This window comes from Zingiber officinale, chromosome 1A, assembly GCF_018446385.1.
Source record: "Zingiber officinale cultivar Zhangliang chromosome 1A, Zo_v1.1, whole genome shotgun sequence".
NCBI classification, from domain to species: domain Eukaryota; kingdom Viridiplantae; phylum Streptophyta; class Magnoliopsida; order Zingiberales; family Zingiberaceae; genus Zingiber; species Zingiber officinale.
The window spans coordinates 128,263,345-128,284,359 of record NC_055987.1 but is presented as its reverse complement, the minus strand read 5'-3'; the positions used below and the strand labels follow the sequence as shown (position 1 = coordinate 128,284,359).

The window sequence follows — 21,015 nt, the reverse complement described above, 5'->3', positions numbered from 1 at the left end:
TTAATTTAGAAAATAGCGTAATAATAATACCTCACCGCTTTCGTCGTCCTTCGCGTGGCGTGGCGTGGCGTGGCGTGGCGTGCGTTCCCCGATTCCCTCCCCCCAACCCTAACCAGCAAGATTAGGTTTTCGAATAATCTGGCGATCTATTCGTCGTCGCGCTCCTCCTTCTTCTTGCTTGATATTGGCTGCTTCTTGTAAGGATAGAGTTCTTACGGGGATTTACCGGGGATGGAGGGTGCCGCCAAGCTGCAGGATGCCAGGGCGGAGAAGGGAGAGAAGAGGGTTGCTCTTCGGGACATTAGTAAAGAGAGCAATGTGTTGCGCGATACTCCAAGGCCAGTGGGTGCTAAAGGGGAGAATGTCAGTATCTTTTCTCATTTTTGCCTTTGTCCGCACGTTTCTTAGTAAATAGCTAATCAGTTTTATTTTGGCCACTCATAAGCAGGCTCATGCCACAAGATCGATTGCGAGGTTAAAGAAAGGGGTTTCCGCTAGTCATTGCGATTCTGGATCGAGTCGAAACTCTTCGTATATTTCAGCTACTATCAAACCAAGTGTGATTGTATCTAGCGATACAAGTTCCCTGCCACAGAACAGTGTGCATAAACCTACATTTGTTGCCTGCCTTGCACCCTGCACTACGCTCAAGTCACCTAATTTTTCTGTGGATTCTGTTTCATCAATGTCCACATGCAACTCGATTCGAAGCCCTGAGTTTGAGTATATAGATAACAGAGATTCTCTGGCTATGACTTTGGAGAGCCGAGAAAATGAGAATCGAAGCATCTCTGAGAATGTAGCTATAGAAGGTGCTTTTTGATTAATTACATTCTCTAATTATGTTTTGTTGCTGTTTGACTCACCTGTTTCTCATTTATTTTTTAGCAAAGCTATAATTTTTGAGAGTTTTAGATCGAAAGTAGGTCAAAAATCAACATTTGAAATTTAAAGTTTTATTTAATTTGTCCACTGATAGTGTTCACAATATTTATCAGAATCAAAATTAAAGAGTAATGGTTCTATGCTGATGGGAGCAGATATTGTGGATGTTGATACAAACAATGATCCTCAATTTTGTAGTGCACTTGCTTGCGATATCTATCAAAATTTACGGAATGCTGAGGTGAGAATTTGCCTTTTTGTATATTTTTCTTCTTCTGATGGTTTTTATCCAACTTCTCTTTGATGTTTTCTGATATTTTCTGATAATTTATGATATACACATATATTCTGAACACAATTGTTCCTTATTCAGTATTAAATATTGTTTTAGTATTTTAAACCGCCAATGCTGATCATGGTTATGATATGCACCCTGCAGATTTATTATAATGACTTTCCTTGCTAATTCTTTGTTAATAAGTATGATCAGCTCTAATATTATAATTTTTAAGGTTTTTAATTTTCTAGCTCCAAGTCTGTTTGATCATTGGATTATTATATATATATATAGTAAAGTTATTAACATACCGAGCTTTTTTTCTTTTGGTCTTGAAATTATGATGGATATGTAAATTAACTACTCACATTGTGATCATTGATAATGCTGGTCGATTGCATAACCCTTGTTTACACTGTTTCAAACCTTGCCAGGGTGCTTTGAGAATTTTATTGACTATCTTGATGTCATATTGAATTTGGATTTGCGTTATTATGATAATTATCAGTAGACACTTTACATTTAATCTGCGATTGCAAATTGGTTTCCAACTGCTTATTAAATTTCTTCAATCTATCAAATACAAATCGTTATAATTTCTTCTCACTAGTTTCTTTAGTCCTTTGTCCTAAACAATAAAAGTGAGTTATATCCTCGGTTCATATTTGGCAACAGCTTTGCCTTAGCATTTGTGTTGTCTATAAATTAGATTAATCATTAAATGCCTTAAGTTAGGTTGAAGGCCCATGAACTTGGTAAATTGTTTTGTGATTATTCATTTTAAGTTATTGAAGATTCTATTATACAATTTAATTGTTACATACCATGACTAATGCCAGTTATGCTTTTGTTTATAATTTCAACTTGTATGACTGAACACTAATTGGAAGAAATATTACAAACAAGTAATTCTCATGTGCTTCCATTTATATATATATAGCAAAGTACTTATTTCATGCTATTGTTCTCATGGAAATTGTTTACCTGCTACACTTCTCTTACAAATTATTGCTGCTTTCTAGTTATGATGTGGCCAAAAGCTAGTTTACGTTTGCTTTGATTTCTTTATACTGCTGAAAACCTTTTAAGTTAGCACTACATTCCTGCTCCTAGACATGTTAGCACAAAAAACATGTAGTTTTGATGAACAGTAGATTTCTTTCTATTGGATAATACAGCTACATTTGTTTTTACAGACTAAGAAAAGACCTTCAATAGATTTCATGGAAACAATTCAGAAGGATATAAATGCAAATATGCGCTCCATTCTAATAGAATGGCTTGTAGAGGTATATCCACGCTGATTGACAGATTTTGTTAATTTGATTTTTGTTTTCCAACTTAGGTGGAGTAATTTAGTCCTATTTGACTACAGATTGCAGAAGAGTATCGTATGGTTCCTGATACACTATATCTCACTGTTAATTACATCGACAGATATCTTTCTGGAAATGAAATCAATCGTCAAGAGTTGCAACTTCTTGGTGCTGCTTGTATGCTAATTGCTGCGTAAGGATTGTCTGATGGTGTTTAGTACTTTTAGAGCTTTTATGTTCATAATAACTTAATTTGTTGTTATTGCAGAAAATATGAGGAGGCATGTGCCCCAGAAGGGGAAGATTTGTGCTATATGACCGACAATACTTACTCGATTGATGAGGTAGATATCTCTGTAACTCCAGTTTACAATTCTGTGATGCATGTTTGGGCTGTCCATTCATAACTAAGGTGCACAGCTTTTGCAAATGGAATTCAAAGTGCTGACTTACTTGAAATTTGAAATGACAGTCCCGACTGCCAAATGTTTCTTGAGGTAATACTTTTAACAATATAGATTAGCTTTGTGTTATCCATGACTATGTTGCTTATTATCATATCTGATGTGGAAATTAATAGGAGATTTGTTCGTGCTGCTCAAGGATCCGATGAAGTAACCCCATCACTTGTGTTTCCTTTGCAGTTTCTACATTGAAACAAAGAATTTATTATCACATTCTTTTTTCCAGCTTCCTACATTGCAACTCGAGTTTCTTGCCAGTTATGTTGCAGAGCTCTCGCTACTCGAGTACAGTATGATTCGCTATGCTCCATCACTAGTGGCAGCCTCTGCTGTCTTTTTGGCAAGGTTCATATTGCAACCAACAAAAACACCTTGGGTACTGTTCACAATGCATTCCAATTCATACATTATCATTTTATTTTTCCAACCAAGATTAATTATGTTTTGCTGTGGCTAATGATGCAGAACGCCACACTGAGCCATTACACACTATATAAACCTTCTGAACTCTCAGACTGCATCAAGGCATTACATGGACTACTATGCACCAGTGCGTGCAACGGCCTGCCTGCTATTCGAGAAAAATACAGTCAGCACAAGGTAAATATCTTGTTGGAAACTCATTTGAATTCTATAGCTCTGTCTCATGTAGTCTTGATTTGTTGTTCTTCCAGTACAAGTTTGTTGCCAAGAAATACTGCCCTGCATCCATCCCCTCAGAGTTCTTCCGAGATAACACCAAAGTTTGGAAGTGAGTTTACTCTCGTGGCCGATACAGAAGACGTCAAAGTTTCTTTTTAACTGTCGATAGCATGCATGGCAAATCGAAGGTGAGGAATGCTGAACTCCCTCTTTGATCCACTGTTTGATATCCTAGAAAAGAAAAGAGAAATTGTTCTTCAAATGCTCATATGAAGGACACAAATGCTTGTGAGAGTGGACAAGGAAGAGAATCTATTGAGTTTTGAACAAAATTTAATCATTTCTTGTACAGAAATAAATACTTTGTGCTCAAATGGAAGATTTCCATTCCATACTCCCAAGTTTGTTTCGAATTCCATTCAACCTTAATGCTTCTTTTGTATGGTTTATGTTGTTTTTCTTAAATGTTCTTTAGAGTTTCAAAATCATCAAAATACCCACCAAAATTTAGAATTGTTATTGGTCTATCTTCAGACTACTTGAATGAACATCAAGAACAGTGTATTCAATAACATATAATATAAAATAGAATTAATTTAATGCATGTAGTCAGTAGCTATTTAATTTAATATATATTTTTACCAATAGTTATTTTATGATAAATAATAAAGTTTAACCATTTTACTCTTCCTCTCAAATAGAAAATATATTTTTCTACTTGTGACAATATTTAAACATGCACAAGTTGCAAGAACTTGGCTTCTCCCCAAAGTCCACTTTAAATTTAATTGTAAAAAATTTCAATTAACTCTCAAAATTTTAAGAATTCAAAGCAAAACACCCCTATTTTGTTAAAATTTTATTAATTTTATTTGGTGGAACGGAAATGAAAATTTCAGGCGGTCGCGTGCCGTGTAGAATTATATTTTAAAAATTTTGAAAAGGTGATTTTTAAAACTATAAGGGTTTGGAGAGTAGTAGTGTTGAAAAGAAGATAAAGTGTATTTGGGGGGCCAAAATGAAATGATCTCTTAATTTAATCGCAACAAATAGGGACAGTTAATGACCATTCTACCCTTGTTTAATATGAACAAGTACCAAATCCACCAGTTTAAACCTCATCATCCACTTCCAATCTTTGCTTCCAGAGAGCAGAACAAGTCTGCAATCTTCTCCAATCCCCTTCCTGTTCCGTGTGATCCAGATGCGATTTGCAGCAGAGGTTTTCTCCTGTAATTCTTCAGAAGCTCGAGATTCGTTCGCCGTGTTTTGTTCTTTGGGGACCATTTCGCCACCGTAAGCTGATTTGGTAAGAGTGCGTACCGAGTTATCTCACTCTGAATCTTTCGTTCTTGTTCTTGATGAAATGGATTAGATAGGTAGATCCGCATCTTGAAGCCCAACCGAGTATCAGCTAGTAATTCTGGGTTACTCCGTGGCAAAGATAGCAACTTGCAGCGCGCAATGGCCCAAAAGGGAGAGGAATCTTACAGGGACGTCGAAAAAGGGCCGCAGGACACTCACTCGAGTGGGGGTGACCAACACGGCTTCGGTTTCTCCGACGCGGAAGGGCATTCGTGGCCTTCGCCAAACGGCGCGAAATGTGGCAGTTCCGCTCGCTGTGGCTGCCGGCTTTCGAGCGCATCCGGCAGCGAGATCGATGGGCTTCGAGAGCCCTGTAGGAAGTCCTGCGTCTCGGGGTTGGAGACTTCGCTTGACGATGATCCAGAGGCTAAGGAGGATGTGGATAAGGGCGAACGGGATTGCCGAATTTGCCATCTCAGCTTGGAGAAAGCAGCTCCGGAGTCGGGAGTGGCGATTGTATTGGGCTGTTCTTGCAAGGATGATTTGGGTGCTGCGCACAAGCAGTGCGCTGAGACTTGGTTTAAGATCAAAGGAAACAAGTAAGCTTGCAGATTTCCCTTAACATAGTCCTCTTGTAATAGTGTCAGTTTGCTAAGATTTGTTTGAACTACCATAGTCCCCAAAGAATGCACTTTTAACAAAGGTCAATGTTATATACTCGATCTAGCTAGTATCACCCTCTAGCAAATTAGTGCACATCAGCATTCAGCAAGAGTTGCTTGGTGTAGTAGTAAGCGAGTTAGATACGGAGGACTCTTCACCAATTTGTGGGATCTCAATCCATATAATGGTATTGTTGGAGGAGTTTAATCTTGTTGCTTCCACTCCAAACAAGGAATACACTCCCATCCAAATGTGTGTGGCTACGTCCTTTATCAACCAGTCTAGGTTGTACCTCAGTCATTTCTCCTCTGAATTGGTGATATATATCTTGCACACTGATAGGCCATCCAAAAAAATTGTTTTTTATGAGTGTTGGAGGAAATGACAATGTCTATAATAGGCATAGAAAATTTGCATCTTAAAGCTACAATAACTAATTCAGATGAAGAAACTACAATAACTAATTCAGATGAAGAAACTGTAGTTACCCACATTAGATGCAGCCCATCTCACTTAGCCAAACTTGTCCTTAATCTGTGTAATGACATGGTCCAATTTTCAAAGCGCTGCCTTCTAAGTTTTGGAGATGAACCTTGTCTAAGGGGTGAGAAGTAGTTTTGTAGTAGATTATCCGAGACTAGTAATAATTTTCAGTTTGAAGATTGTTGAGGTTGAAAGCATTTTATTTATTTTGAAAACCCATTGTATTTTGTACTTTTGAATTTTTTTCATATGATGTTTGTCTTATGATTAATTACTTATCATGCTACATGTCATTTTGACTCATACTGAAACATGACAATTTTTTTAATGTTGTTGTACATAATAGATAAGTTTTAATATCATATCTGTTGTTAAGCCCAAACCACTACAATTTTAAGCAAGCAACATAGCACAATATGTAATGCAATAATATTGTGATAAATAAAGAAATTTAAATGTGCACTTGTGATAAATTTGCACACACCAAAATTTATATGGGAAATCCCTTGCTACAACAAAGTTAAAAAATCATGGGGAGAGGATTCCATTAATCATAAAAAAAAATGAGACAACTTCTTCTCACTATTTACTCACAACTTGCATATATTGGAGCATACTAATATACTATGGCATAATGCATTAGAAGAATGATGGAATACATTAGCCCACACCAACCCTCATATTCAATGTCAAAGACGATACCAAAAATGATCAACTTCGTGCCAAGATGCTCTATTTCAAGATAGCACCATAAAGTATGATCAATTTACTTCTTCAGTTTCTTGTCTATGAGAACACTTCAAAGTGGATGGTCACCCCCTTGCTTGTGCTCTTCCTTAAGTTTTGCACTTCAAGAAAATCTCAACGGATTAGGTTTTGGTAACTGAACGTTGTTATTTTATTGTTGTTACTAAAACCTTCACTACAGCATAATAGGATGTTACCAACATTTATTTTCTTTCTCGCGGGCACTTATGCCTGACAAATGCAACTATCGATGCAACTATTAGCCTCAGATTAGTTTCAAAGATAGTTTTATCAGAAATTTATTAACAATACTTAGTGAAGCGTCCTTGTTCAGCCTGCTACACATCTTTTGCAACACAAATAACACCGGCACTCATAATAACTAAAGCAAAAGTTAATGTTGGAACTGCTTTGTCTGGATGAACTCATGTGCTGGAATTCCATTTGACCAACGGGTCCTCCCCAACAGATTTATTGCCAGTGAGTGTTCAAGTGCAGTAGTTCTATAGGCCCATTTGCTGGTTATAATGCCCAACAGTTAATAATGTTGGGATTCTAACAGGATTGGCTTTTATTGCAACAAATTTACATTATGTTAAATTCAATCCATGCCCTTTTACTTTACTAATGCATAGTATTGACATGGCACACATAAACAGCAAGTTATCTGATCAAAGTTTTCGTCTATATTTGTGCACATATTATTTTGCTCATATGATGAGGCACAAGTAATGTCAATGAGGCATTCTAGTGTTTAGTTGTGGCGCACTAGTATTGGGCACAATATTGTCGAACTAATTGTATGCAGTTGTCACCTACCGAGCAAGAATTGGGTACCACCAGTGAGTTCTGAGAAATTCAATGGTCTACCTATGCTTGTGACTGAGATAGTGCATAGAAATACATTAAGCATAACTCTTTTCTGACACCTGGGTTTTTGATGATTGCAATTTATATTGGACATTAGGATGTTGTGCATATATATCTATCATACTTTTTTGCATTCCCACTTAATGACTATTGTCAATTCCTTTGTTATTGCCTTTAGTCACAATTGTAGAGTTGGATTTAAGTGCTTGCTATCGTAGATGCTCTCACCACTCTGTCTAATAGCATTGTAAGAGATATTCTCGTTATTACTATTATTATCGTTCTTCTTGTTGTACAATTTTTATGTAACTTCTCAGCACTTCGATGCATCTTTTCATAAGATACCTTAGGTGAGGCATGGCAAGTATCATTATCGTCAACTCCTCTTAATTTAAACTATTTGGGTCAGCTACATAAATCATTTCTCTCTATTAAAATTCATGAAAGACTGTCAATAGAAATATACAGATCACTTTAATGACATTAAATAGAGTTTTTGAACTTCCAAGTCGTCTTACTGTATTTTTCTCTCATTTATCATCTGCTGAAATCCTTGGGTAATGATGTGTTTGATTCTACTAAGATTTTCATAATTGAAGTTGTATAGCCTGTGAGATTTGCATTGGTGTTCTAACGTCTTAGAGGCCATGATATGATCATTGTATCACTTGTCATCTTTGAACATTGAGCTATAATTTGATTTGCATCTGGCCTGAGCCAGTGCCAAACCCTCATTGTTTTTGTCATTTTGATTGTTACATGTTCGACTTATATACATTCCTCGCATCTTATTCTGCTGCTTAACTACCTGCAACTTCCTTTCTCCGTCTCTCATTGAAGGACCTGTGAGATATGCGGCTCCATAGCACAAAATGTCAATGGTGTGAGCGAGACTGAAGTTGTGGAGCAGTTGACAGAGGCCAGCTCTTCTACACCACAAGCCACATTGCCATTGGAGACACAGGGCTTCTGGCAGGGACATCGTTTCCTCAAATTCCTGCTTGCCTGTTTGGTGCTTACCTTCGTCGTCTCCTGGCTCTTTCACTTCAACATGCCCGGCTGATTGCAATGCAAGCAATTTGAACCAAAGACTCCCTGTGCATCACCATTTGCTGTGGAATTACCAAACGAAGCCGAAAGCCTCTGTTGTATCATAACAGAAGGAAGAAGTGTCGATAAATGTTTCGGAGGGAAGCAATATGAGAAGTTCATGTATGTGATCCTTTGGTTTGGTGGAAACAACAATTCTGATACTTTGTAGGACATACTTTTGTGCACGTCTGGTTTGAGTGCTTCATTTGTTTGTTTGTTTTGTGAGATTTTGAATGTCACTAATTGCAGTTCTTAATTTGTAAAATTATATGATATAGAAAATTATTAAAGTTTAATTTTCTTAGATGATTATTGGGCAATAATCAAAATGCCATTCCTCCTTTTTATTTTATGGGAATCGGGTATTCCTTTTTGATTTGTTTTATTAAAATAAAAAGGCGTCCCAGCTCTCCTAAAATGGCATAGCTGCCCTCAAATATATTATGTGATATTATTATCTTCATTCATATATATTAAATTTTGAACTAGTTATGAAATTGTAACAATTACAAATACAGCATTTATTGCAATTATTATGAAATCGTAATTGTTACTATGTGAATTCGACCTATTCATCTAGCATTTATGTTGTAACAGTTATATTGTAGTAGTTACAAAATTGTAACTGCTATAACTTAGATTTGTTCTATTCAATAATATTCACATTATGTTGGTCCTGATGCGAGCGGCTAGAGGGGGATGAATAATCTGAATAAGATTTAGAAATTTCTCTGACTTTAAACTTAGCAAGGACACAAATATTAGATAACTAACATAAAATCAATGAACACATAAAATAAAAGAGACAGAGATTTTTACTTGGTTACAACTTAGGTGATTATTAATCCAAGACAATTGCAAATTTCAACTATAAATATCTCCTTTGTTGAAGGCGGAGAAATATCTTAAACTCTTTGAAAAGTTCAAGCTAGGAATTGAATATAGAAGTTAAATTCCTAAGTCCATGGACCTTTTTATAGCTTCTAGAAAAAATTATCCGCAGCTTGAAAGTGCTTTCAAAATGATCCAAGGTGCCTTCAATAGGATAGGTTTTATCCGCCAAAGATAAAACTTTATCTTTGGCTAACGGCTAGTGAAGGCGTCTTCTATAGACTTGAAGGCACCTTCCATGAAGCATTGAAGGCGCCTTTCGTAGGTTTGAAGACGTCTTCCATGAAGCATTGAAGGCACCTTCCATAGGCCATGGAAGGCGCCTTCCACAAGGCAAATCATATTCCAATTGGTCTTCATCACGTGAGTGATACTCAGGTTATCCGGAGTTGACCTCACCCGAACCAAACATCGACCTTCTCCTCGAGCAGTCTTCCTTCCTGGCTTCTCATCCCTCAAACATCACAGGCATCATTCTCGTCTACCGGTGTACTCTTCCGCAACTCCTCATCCCTCAGATGCACCGAACCTGTCAGCTCCTTTCCCGTGCCATCATTCTCGTCCGTTGCGTCTTCCGCTCGACTTCTTGTATTCCTAAGCTCCTGCACACTTAGATACAGGGATCAAAACATTATAAGACCTAATTTAACCCGGTTGATCACATCAAAACTACCACGAGGAACGTACATTATATATATATATATATATAAAATTGGATATGCCACCTCAGCGGTCCCTTAGATCCGACCCTACGGGTATGGAGGGAGGTAAATTTAGATACACATGCAGGAGGCGCATGATGGGATGAATTTTAGGTCATGAGTTCCTATGATATTCGACCCGTAATTGTTACACCAGAAATGTTATACACCACCATCTGTGTTACGCCCTGGAGCAATATTCATATTGTAGCACCTATGAAACTATAGCTGTTATTGTTAGTTAGTCCTAAGAAAATCGTACCGGTTCCACTGTACAAAAATATTGTACAAGTGTCGAACCTTTCCTTAAATAACCTATTGTGTTCTTTAGAAGTTAAATTAGGAATCGCAGACGGAGCTTAACATCATTGATTCCAAATTTAACTTATCTGTTCTTAATGGTTTAGATTTGAATTTTAAGCGGAACTTAACACTATTTATTCAAATCCACCTATGTTATTAATTCCATTAAATATTAATTTTCAAAATTGGCTTCCAGGACTGCATGGCGAGGCACATGGCCTTCTTGGATATGGGAGCAACCACCACCGCCTAGACAAAGCATTTTAAGAAAAGCTAATATTTAATTTCTTTAAATAACTCTAGGTTAACCAAAAAGAACAATCGAATCACAAATTTGAAAAACAAAGAAAACACAAACTCGAAAAATAAATTCGAAAAAAAACTAGATCTAATGCCTCTTGTGTTTAGAATTCTTACAAAAAGAAATAACTAGCATGATGCGAAAAACAATTGCTAATTATACCTTCTCTTTGTATGCTAATGACCTCGAGATCTTCTACCATATTCCTCACCTCGCCTTGGACGTCGTGTGGGTGACGATCTTCCAAGATAAACACCACCCAAAAGTTTTCTTCCTCTTTCTCTTCCTCTAAAATCCGACCACCAACACCACCAAGGAGAAGAGAGCAAAAGGGAAAAGAGAAGGGGAGAGGGAAGGGTCGGCCACCTAGAGAGACTCCCCCAAAATAATAAGAATTGTGTCTTATGAAGTCTCCTCGCCCCTTCTTTTATATTACTTGCCCAAGGCAAATAAGGGAAGAATTTTTACAAAAATTAAAATCTTCCTCTTATTTTTCCTTTTCCCTTTTTATTTTCCTTTTCTTTCCTCTTGATTGAATCAATCACCAAATCATTAGATGATGATTTTATTTTTTTATTTTTATTTGGTCGGCCACCTTGCTTGGGCACCAAGCAAGGGTGGTCGGCCCCCTTAAAGAACCAAGCAAGGGTGGCTGGCCCCCTTAAAGAGGAAGAAAATATTTTTTATAAAATTTTATAATCCCTTATAAAATTTTACAAGCTCTCTTCTAATTTCCTAAAGTAGGAGTTAAAAAAGGAAAGTTTTAAAAAATTAAAACCATGTTTTAAAATTTAAAACTTCTCTTATAAAATTTCTTTTTTTAACATGGTGATAGAAATTTTAAATTTTAAAACTTCTCTTCCTTTTTTTCCTAAACCATGAGGATGGTTAAAAAAGGAAAGTTGTAAAACTTTTAAACTTTCTTTTAAAACATGTGGCATAATTCAAATAAGGAAAGTTTTTAAATTTAAAATCTCTCTTTTAAAACTTGTAGTTTTCTACAAAGAGAATATTTTAAAAATTCAAAACACCCCTCCTTATTTGAATTATTGTGGTCGACCCCCTCTTACTTGGGCAACAAACAAGGGGCCGGCCCCTTAAGAGGATATGGTGGTCGGCCATTGCTTAGTCACCAAGCAATGGACCGGCCCCCTTCTTGGACACCAAGATGGACCTTTCTTTGGATGGACTTGAGGCTTTATTGAGGCTACGACAGGGACCTAGAGGAGAAATTGGTTTTGGCCTTCCGATGAGTTTGAGTATCCCGTGTTCGCCCCGAACACACAACTCAAGTTCATCGATAATAACTCATTCCACTAGAGAGTTATTATCGCACTACCGCACCAATCCCAAATTACATTATGGGCTCCTTCTTATTATAAGTGTGTTAGTCTCCCTGTGTTTAAGATAACGAATGTCCACTAATTAAGTAAGTTACTGACAACTCACTTAATTAATATCTAGCTCCAAAAGTAGTACCACTCAACTTCATTGTCATGTCGAACTAAGTCCACCTGCAGGGTTTAACATGACAATTCTTATGAGCTCCTCTAGGGGATATTCTTAACTTAGGTAACTAGGACACAGATTCCTTCTATAATCAACAACACACACTATAAGTAATATCATTTGCCAACTCATCGGGCATATTGATTTATCGAGCTAAACCTCACCCTTTGATAAGTCAAAGAAATAAATATTAAATATATGTGTTTGTTATTATATCAGGATTAAGAGTACATACTTTCATAATAACTAAGGTCTAGTTCTTTTATTAAGTCAGTACAAAAAGAACTTACCTAAAATGGTCCTACTCAATACACTTAGAGTGTACCAGTGTAATTTATTAATCAAGATAAACTAATACTTAATTACATTATGACTATTCTGATGGTTTGTTCCTTTCCATCTTGGTCGTGAACAACTGTTTATAATTTATAAAGAACCGACAACATGATCTTCTGTGTGTGACACCACACACCACACACCACGTTGTCTATTATATAAATTAATTGAATAATTACATTTAACAAATAAATGTAGATATTGACCAATGTGATTATTTTATTTCAAAAATAAATATTTACAAAAGCTAGGCTTTTAGTATACACTCTAACAATATTGTTATAACATTTATAGCAATTATAGTTTGTAGCAATTATAATTTCGTAACTACTACAATGTACCTAACCGATTTAGGATTTAATACATGTGAAAGGAGATAATAATATAGAATATGTAGCTACTGCAACATTTGTAGCAACCATAATTTTGTAGTTAATATAACATGCCCAACTAATTCAGAATTTAATGCATATGATAAGAGATAATAAGGTCGAACACGTAACTATTAGGGCTTCCACATTGGCGTTATAATATGTGTTATAACATGTTATTAGTGTTAAAACTAATATGAGACGCATATTAATTCAAACGCGTTGTTGATATCATTGAACGTGCTTAATGAATTGAACGCGTTTAAAAGTTTGATTTATGAAAAAAAGAAAAACAAAACAAAACAAAATTCTCACAGGGTGTGCGTGCACCCACCAAGTGAGAGAATTGTTTAATTAAAAAAAATATTTTAAAATTAAAAACAAACAAATAAAATTAAATTGGTGATATATTTTTGATGAGATTAAAATAAAAAAAAAACAAATAGCTAGTAGATTCACACAATGGCTAGTTAACAACTAGTAAATCACACAACGGCTAGTTAACGACTATTTTAATTAAAAAAATCAAAATTTCATCTGTAAATACTTATCATCTTACCCAACTTATTTCAATCGTACAAACACCTAAATCCCTCTAAAAATCTTCTTTATACTATTTTCCTCCGAAATAGATGAAAATAACCAAGGATTTTTTAGAAAAGTTATCCATATTTTCCATATCAACCAAATTATCCACATAATCCATATCCACTAAATAATTCATATGGTATATATCCACCAAATTATCCATATCCAGAAAATTATCCATCTAATCCACATGCAATCGGTATGCATTTTACATCTTTGACGGAAAATGAACCATTTATTATAACTTTTGTTCTGGAGACTCAACTATCCGACAGTAAATCCCCAATTGAACTCGCAAATTTAGAGAAGGCAGATTTTGGCGCTGTGGATAGAAGAAAGCGATAAACATGGAGTAAGATTGAAGATGAGGTTTTAGCGAAATTGTTAGTCACTATCAACGATGATCTAATCATCGGCAATGATTAAAAGGTGGATGCTTTATGGGGATGTGTTGCAAGCTACTACAATGAGAATCATCCTCCAAGTACACCCAGCAGAATTGCAAGTGTCATACGATCGCATTGGCACAATACCATTTAAAAAAAGGTATATCACTTCAATGTAAATTACAATAGTGTTTATAGTGTGTATCGTAGCGGCCATAGTGATAAGGCTATATTACGACTTGCGTATGAAAAATATGTTGCGATACTTCAGAGCTAGAGGGGGGAGGGTTGAAAGCTCGCTCGCTTTGTCAAAAATGATCTTTTGCAACGGAAAACTTGAAGTGAACTCCTCCAATGTTAATACAAATAATTTACTTAGTATCCATTTCAAGAAGAGGTGATTAATCTAAGAATCCAACCCTCTCTCACACATCCATTATCAAAACACTCCTTCTCAAAAATACTCCGGAGGTGGAGAAGGCTCGTACAAGCTCTCAATACAAAAATGCAACAAAAAGAACAAGAAGAAGCTAATACAATATGAAATCTTACAAAATTTATAACAAATGAAACCCTAGCTTCTTACTTCTTGCTTGTAAACACCTCTTGATCAACTTAGAAGTGCAGCAGCGCTTCTCTCTAAGTCTCCAAGAACTGGTGTGATGCCCTTTAAGCTCGGAGAAGAGAGTAGAAGAGAAATGTAATGAAACAGTGCACTCCGAAACCCTTTTATCGGACTCGTAACGACTAGTTTTCAAGCGTAATCGATTACCCTAATCAATTACGCCTTCCTAATCGATTAGGAAGCTTTCTTTTAGTGAGAAAGCCTCTTAAGCAATTGCTCTAATCAATTAAGATGTGCCTAATCGATTAGACACCTCTCTATGCACTCGCATAAAACTAGCTTAATTGATTAGGATAATCGATTAATCATGTTATAATCGATTACGGTCTGTTGAATCGCATTTGAATCCTAGGGCTTCTTGCCTAGCATCTGGTTAACCTTGATTTGCTAGGACTTCACCAAGTGTCTGGTCAATCCTTTAACTCATTTGGATTTTTCTCCTCGTGCCAAGTGTCCGGTCAATCCTCTTGGACTTTTTCTCCTTGTGTCAAGTGTCCGATCAATCCTTTGACCCACTTGGTTTCTCCTCGTGCCAAATGTTCGGTCAATCTTGACCCACTTAGACTTTCATCTTGTGCCAAGTGTCTGGTCAGTCTTGCCCCACTTGGACTTCCAATCACCAGGTGTCTAGTTAACCTTTGACACACTTGGATTTTTAACTGGCTGGCTTCACTAATTGGACTTCCTGTCTATCTTCACTCACTAGGGCTTTTCACATGACTCCACTCACCAAGACTTTTCATCACCTAGCTTCACTCACTAGGATTTCCATTTGCCTAGATTCACTCACTAGGACTTTTCACCTGGCTTCACTCACCAGGATTTCTCATTTTCCTAACTTCACTCACTAGAACTTTCACTTGGCTTCACTCACTAGGATTTTTCAACTGTCTGACTTTACTCACCGAGACTTCCCAATTGTCTGACTTCACTCACTAGGACTTTCATCTACCTATCTTCACTCATTAGGGCTTTTTACATAGCTTTACTCACCAAGATTTTATAACTGTTTAGCTTTACTCATTAGGGTTTTTCATACCAAGTGTCTGGTCAACACTGACCCACTTAGATTTTCATCTTCTGCCAATCTTTCTGTTAGACTTGTCATTGCCTAACCTTCAGTTAGGATTTCTCAATCAAGTATCTGGTTAACCTTGACCTATTTGACTTTTCTTCATATCAAACTGGTCAAACCTTAACCAAAGGGGAATTATACCAACAATCTCCCCAAATGGACGATTGCATCTGTAATCTCTATATATTGTCAAACATCAAAACTCAAACATCAAAACTCAAACATCAAGACTCAAGCTTAATCAAACTGGTCAATCTTGACCTATGAAAATTGCACCAATAAAATACTGAGAAGAAAATAACGGCATTGCATTTAATCTCGAGCATGTATGGAGAAAAGTAAAAGACCTTCCAATGTTTACTCCACAATCTATTGATTATCTTGTTGGCATGAAGAAGGTAAGGACCTCAGAGTCTAGGGCAAGAAACACTTCATCTAACCAAGATGCGAGTCTACATGTAGACCTAAATGAAGAAGAAACTCGTTCAATGGGTCAGAAGGCAGCAAAAAGAAAGGGAAAAGGCAAAATAAAATTAGATATTGAAGGTATGACAATAAATTTGGATAATATGTTTGCAAATTTTACTAAGTATATAAGTATAAAAATGACTGAAGTTGAAATGAAACAAAAACAACTCAAAGTTGAGGAGATGAAAGCAAAAGTTGTCTTAGCCAAAGTTTAACTAAAGGAATATGTAATCCTTTCGAAGGATATTTTACAATTAATATAGAAGCAATTTATCATCCATGAACATCTATGTCAAGAGATTAGGAGGAGATGAAATATGTAATTTTCATTTATTGTAATTTACAATTATTGTACTTTCCAATTAATGTAATTTTTTATTATTGTATTTTTTTCAATTAATATACAACTCATGGTCAATTAATATAGCAATTGCAAAGTATTAATTGGAATATAGTCGTTATAAAATAGTCGTTGACAAAAAAAAAATAGACACCTTGTGCTCTACAATTCTTCATTCTAAGAACATATCATTTGCCAAATACATAGACTTGAATTCATTTCCTCCAAAATGTCTCAATATTCAAGTAGCATCAGTTTTGAGTTGATAAGTGAAAACGAAGTCCAAGTTGAAGTTGTTGACAAAGGTTATGATATGGGAAATGAGCTAATGTTATTGATACTTCAACAAAGCCAACAAATAGTTGAATGATTATTTCTCCACAAACTCGCAGTGATTACACTTGTGTGGCGAAGAAAAAGGTTCATCCAAAGAAATCGTAAAGTCGAGCATGCAAGACTCTTCAATGATTATTTCTCCACAAACTCGCGATGTATCGAGATCAAATATTTCGAAGATGATTTCGCATGCGAACAGATTTATTTTGTCGCATTGTGATTACACTTGAGTGTCATTCATCATATTTTCAACAAAAGGACGATACTGTGAGAAGAAAAGGCTTGTCACCACTATAAAAAAGCACGGCTACGATTCACCAATTGGCTTATGGAGCCCTAGTCGACCATCTTAACTGTTAGGACCAAAAGTAGCTAGAGGGGGGGTGAATAGCTCGTCGCGTTCGCTCGTTGCTCGGCGTTGCTTGTTCCTTCAAAGATGTGCAGCGGAAAATACAGAAACAAACACACAACGCTAACACGGTTGGTTTTACTTGGTATCCACCTCACAAGAGGTGACTAATCCAAGGATCCACACCAACACACACACCCTCCACTAAATAAAACTCTCCTTTATGGTAACTACCAAGGGCGGAGAAGCCCTACAAGACTCAATACAAGAAGAGAGGGAAAGGATACAAGAAATACAAGCTTACAAGCTTACAATGAGTATAAACCCTAACCCTAGCTTCTCTTCTTGGCTTTGATCCGCCTCTTGACTTGGAAAACTTCCAAGATCCTTCAAGAACTGGCGATCTGAGCTTTGTGAGTGCTGTGGAGGAGCTGGCGAGAAATCTGGAGTGAATCGGAGAAGAGATGCCGAAGGAAATGAACACCTGTGGCCTTTATCGACGCCAACGGTCGGATCCCGATCGATTCGAATGTTCCCAATCGATCGGGGAGGCTTTGGGTCGATCCACGGATCGATCCAGAGCGCCTCTATGCTCTGGAAAAGCGCCTGGATCGATCCACGGATCGATCCAGCGCTTATCGCGCGAAGCAGCCGCGTCCCAATCGATCCACTGATCGATTGGAACATCTGGATCGATCCACGGATCGATCCAGAGGCTCTCTGTTCACTTAGGAGAAGCCTGGATCGATCCACTGATCGATCCAACACTTGGTTTTTGCCCAAAACCAAGTTCCAAGCCTCTCAAACCAACATTCGGTCAACCTTGACTTGTTGGTACATCATGCCTAGCATCTGGTCACTCCTTTGACCTGCTAGGACTTCCCACCAAGTGTCTGGTCAATCCCTTTGACCCACTTAGACTTTTCTATTCATGCTAAGTATCCAGTCAATCCTTTGACCTACTTGGACTTCCCAACACCAGATGTCCGATCATCCTTGATCCATCTGGATTTTCCCTTGCCTGGCTTCACTCACCAGGACTTTCACCTAGCTTCACTCACTAGGGTTTTCCTTCTGCCTAGCTTCACTCACTAGGGCTTTCACCTGGCTTCACTCACCAGGACTTTCACCTAGCTTCACTCACTAGGGTTTTCCTTCTGCCTGGCTTCACTCACCAGGACTTTCACCTAGCTTCACTCACTAGGGTTTTCCTTCTGCCTGGCTTCACTCACCAGAACTTTCACCTAGCTTCACTCACTAGGGTTTTCATTCTGCCTGGCTTCACTCACCAGGACTTCCCTGTCAAGTATCCGGTCAACCTTGACCTACTTAACTCTTCTTCAATCAATTTCTTATTGTCAAACATCTAAACTCAAACCAAGACTCTGCTTGGTCACCCAGGTCAACCTTGACCTGAGGGATATTGCACCAACAATCTCCCCCTTTTTGATATTTGACAATACCACAATAACACTTACAATACCACATGTAAGTTAGGCTAATCCTATAGCCTCAATCTTCATGCCACTAGGTAATGAACATATAAATTAAGCTCTTCATTCTCCCTCTACGAGGGCACACTCCCTCTAGGTAATGAAAGCCTAACTTACACCCGTTCATAGGTCCTTTCATTCTCCCCCTATTGGCACACATCAACCCATGCCCTAATTTTGGGTACACATCAACAAATTCATTTGTTGACGACTCTCCCCCTGAAGAGTTACTCATCATTGTTCACAACATCACTCGTTGTGATCAACACGATAATGAAGGTCTCATACCCTTCATTTATCCTTAACTTCTCCCTCAATGTAGACAAATACCCAACCTTGAGCATTATCTAACCACTTGAGTTCCCACTTGAAATAATGAGGATATCCACTCCCCATTTCAAGTTCAAAAGCTCATACATGAGCATTTTCTTTAAAGAAGGTTAACCACCTTCCAAGGTTCATGAAAAGTAATTTTTCATGTCTTTAAAGAGTCCCTCCCCCTAAAAACATGGTGGTGACTTCTGTCATTGCACCAACAATGATTTGGAATCCCTAAAACCTTTAGGAAACCCAAATTTAGAAGTTTTGAGGTTCAAATACTCAAAATTTGAAACAAACCTCAACCTAAACTTCAATGAAGCCTTCCTTAACCAATCCATCCTTGGTTTCACATGAAAACACCCTTTGTATGTATACAAATGTATTTTAGGGGTTTGGAATGGTTACCTAGACTCAAAGAGGTTCAAAGATGCTGAAATCAAGCCTTCCCAGCCAAAATTAGCAACTTGGATCGATTGGAGTTGGGTTCCAATCGATTGAACCTTTCTGAATCGATCCACTGATCGATTCAGACTACCTGGATCGATCGGATGATCGATCCAGAGGTCCCAATGGAGACTTGCCTTCCGAATCGATCCACGGATCGATTCGGCACTCCAATCGATCCATGGATCGATCGGAGCTCGATAGTTGCTGAAATTCCATTTCATTCAACTGAAACCCTAGAAAATTCTACAAAAATCTAAAAATCATGAAATTTCGTGTAGACATTATTTAGGGCATACTTAATCATGGAAAAATAGCTTTCTATGAAAATACATCATATTTTCAAAGATTGACACAAACTTGAAAACTTGCAAAAACTTTAGTGTTTTTCTTCAAGTTTGTGTCTAACTATTCAATGGTGATTACTATCAAAAGATAGCCTTCACCAAGGTTTTCCAAAAACATTTTAAAACCATTTTCAAAACCAATATCCCATCATGTTCCTTGGGCATAATGCACATTACTTGTACATTAGCTTTCCCAATGATGGGAAAACACATAACTATGTGTTTTGATGAACCTAAAACTCAGAAGAATGCACTAAATCAACATGTTGAGTTTTGTTCATCATCCTAACATCTCACTTGTATCTATTGTGGACAAAACACATACAAGTCATCTTATAGTCTTTGTGAGATGTAGATTTTGGTTTTTGCCCTAATCTAGGGATCATGCATATTTATCTAGGCATTTTAGAAATATTAGACATCCACCTAGGATGTCACTCGTTAATAAGTGTTGTTAAATGCCATTTGTCCTTAATTACAAGGAATTAAACTTAATGCGTGATAATGTTATGGCATACATCAAAAGAAAATAATTTTCAAAAGAAAATATCCTATTACTACATGATGTATGAATGTCATGACATGGTATTTTTGGATTTTTCATAATTAAACATGAATGCAAAACTAGACATGATGTCATGGCATATGATGGGCAAACAATCATGGCAAGATTTAGCATAAATAAAATATACCTAGATTAACTATCTAAGTATCCTTAAAGTCTTAGCTAAACTTACACCTTAAACCTAGATTGCCCTAAAGTGCTACAAGAGAATGCCAAAGCCTAAATTGGCATTTCTAATTTCCTTGATTTAATGTATGCCAATTGAAAATAAACATGTCCTCAAATGTTGGCATATTCCATTTTTCCTCAAGAGTGATTACATAAATCAAGGCCCGGATTGCCTTAAATTTCCAAGAGAATACCAAAATCCCAACTTGGTATTTCTCAAGGTTTTTCCAATTTGTGCCATTTTAAGATAAAATCAATTTTTCACCATTAGACACATTTTACTCTTTCAAGGAGTAATCAATAATTCCATTTCATTTTCAAAGGTTAACTAAAACCTTGAAAATGCTCCTTGAG

General features: G+C 36.9%; 2 protein-coding genes across 3 annotated transcripts; both read left to right on the top strand.

Annotated features, from left to right (window-relative positions):
- The first annotated feature begins 57 nt into the window (after window positions 1-57).
- Window positions 58-4,026, top strand: LOC122032090 (cyclin-A1-1-like). Its single transcript, XM_042591345.1, has 11 exons — window positions 58-363; window positions 449-812; window positions 999-1,126; window positions 2,359-2,451; window positions 2,538-2,671; window positions 2,747-2,822; window positions 2,899-2,975; window positions 3,059-3,092; window positions 3,169-3,318; window positions 3,408-3,542; window positions 3,617-4,026. The coding sequence occupies exons 1-11, from the start codon at window positions 232-234 to the stop codon at window positions 3,695-3,697; spliced, it is 1,404 nt and encodes a 467-aa protein (XP_042447279.1). The 5' UTR covers window positions 58-231; the 3' UTR covers window positions 3,698-4,026.
- Window positions 4,027-4,700: 674 nt separating this feature from the next.
- Window positions 4,701-9,040, top strand: LOC122032073. Of its 2 annotated transcripts, none has more exons than XM_042591326.1 (3): window positions 4,701-4,893; window positions 4,964-5,488; window positions 8,493-9,040. In XM_042591326.1, the coding sequence occupies exons 2-3, from the start codon at window positions 5,049-5,051 to the stop codon at window positions 8,713-8,715; spliced, it is 663 nt and encodes a 220-aa protein (XP_042447260.1). In that variant the 5' UTR covers window positions 4,701-4,893; window positions 4,964-5,048; the 3' UTR covers window positions 8,716-9,040. The 2 variants fall into 2 exon arrangements, with proteins under 2 accessions (XP_042447260.1, XP_042447267.1); XM_042591333.1 differs by having other exon boundaries at window positions 4,960-5,488.
- Window positions 9,041-21,015: the final 11,975 nt, after the last annotated feature.

Excerpts from the sequence above, each read along its gene's own strand:
- LOC122032073 (XM_042591326.1), top strand. The coding sequence starts at position 5,049 with ATGGCCCAAAAGGGAGAGGAATCTTACAGGGACGTCGAAAAAGGGCCG. Across the intron at positions 5,489-8,492 it reads TTTAAGATCAAAGGAAACAA|GACCTGTGAGATATGCGGCT; the intron begins GTAAGCTTGCAG and ends CTCTCATTGAAG.
- LOC122032090 (XM_042591345.1), top strand. The coding sequence starts at position 232 with ATGGAGGGTGCCGCCAAGCTGCAGGATGCCAGGGCGGAGAAGGGAGAG. Across the intron at positions 2,672-2,746 it reads GCTTGTATGCTAATTGCTGC|AAAATATGAGGAGGCATGTG; the intron begins GTAAGGATTGTC and ends TTGTTATTGCAG. Across the intron at positions 2,976-3,058 it reads ACTGCCAAATGTTTCTTGAG|GAGATTTGTTCGTGCTGCTC; the intron begins GTAATACTTTTA and ends GGAAATTAATAG.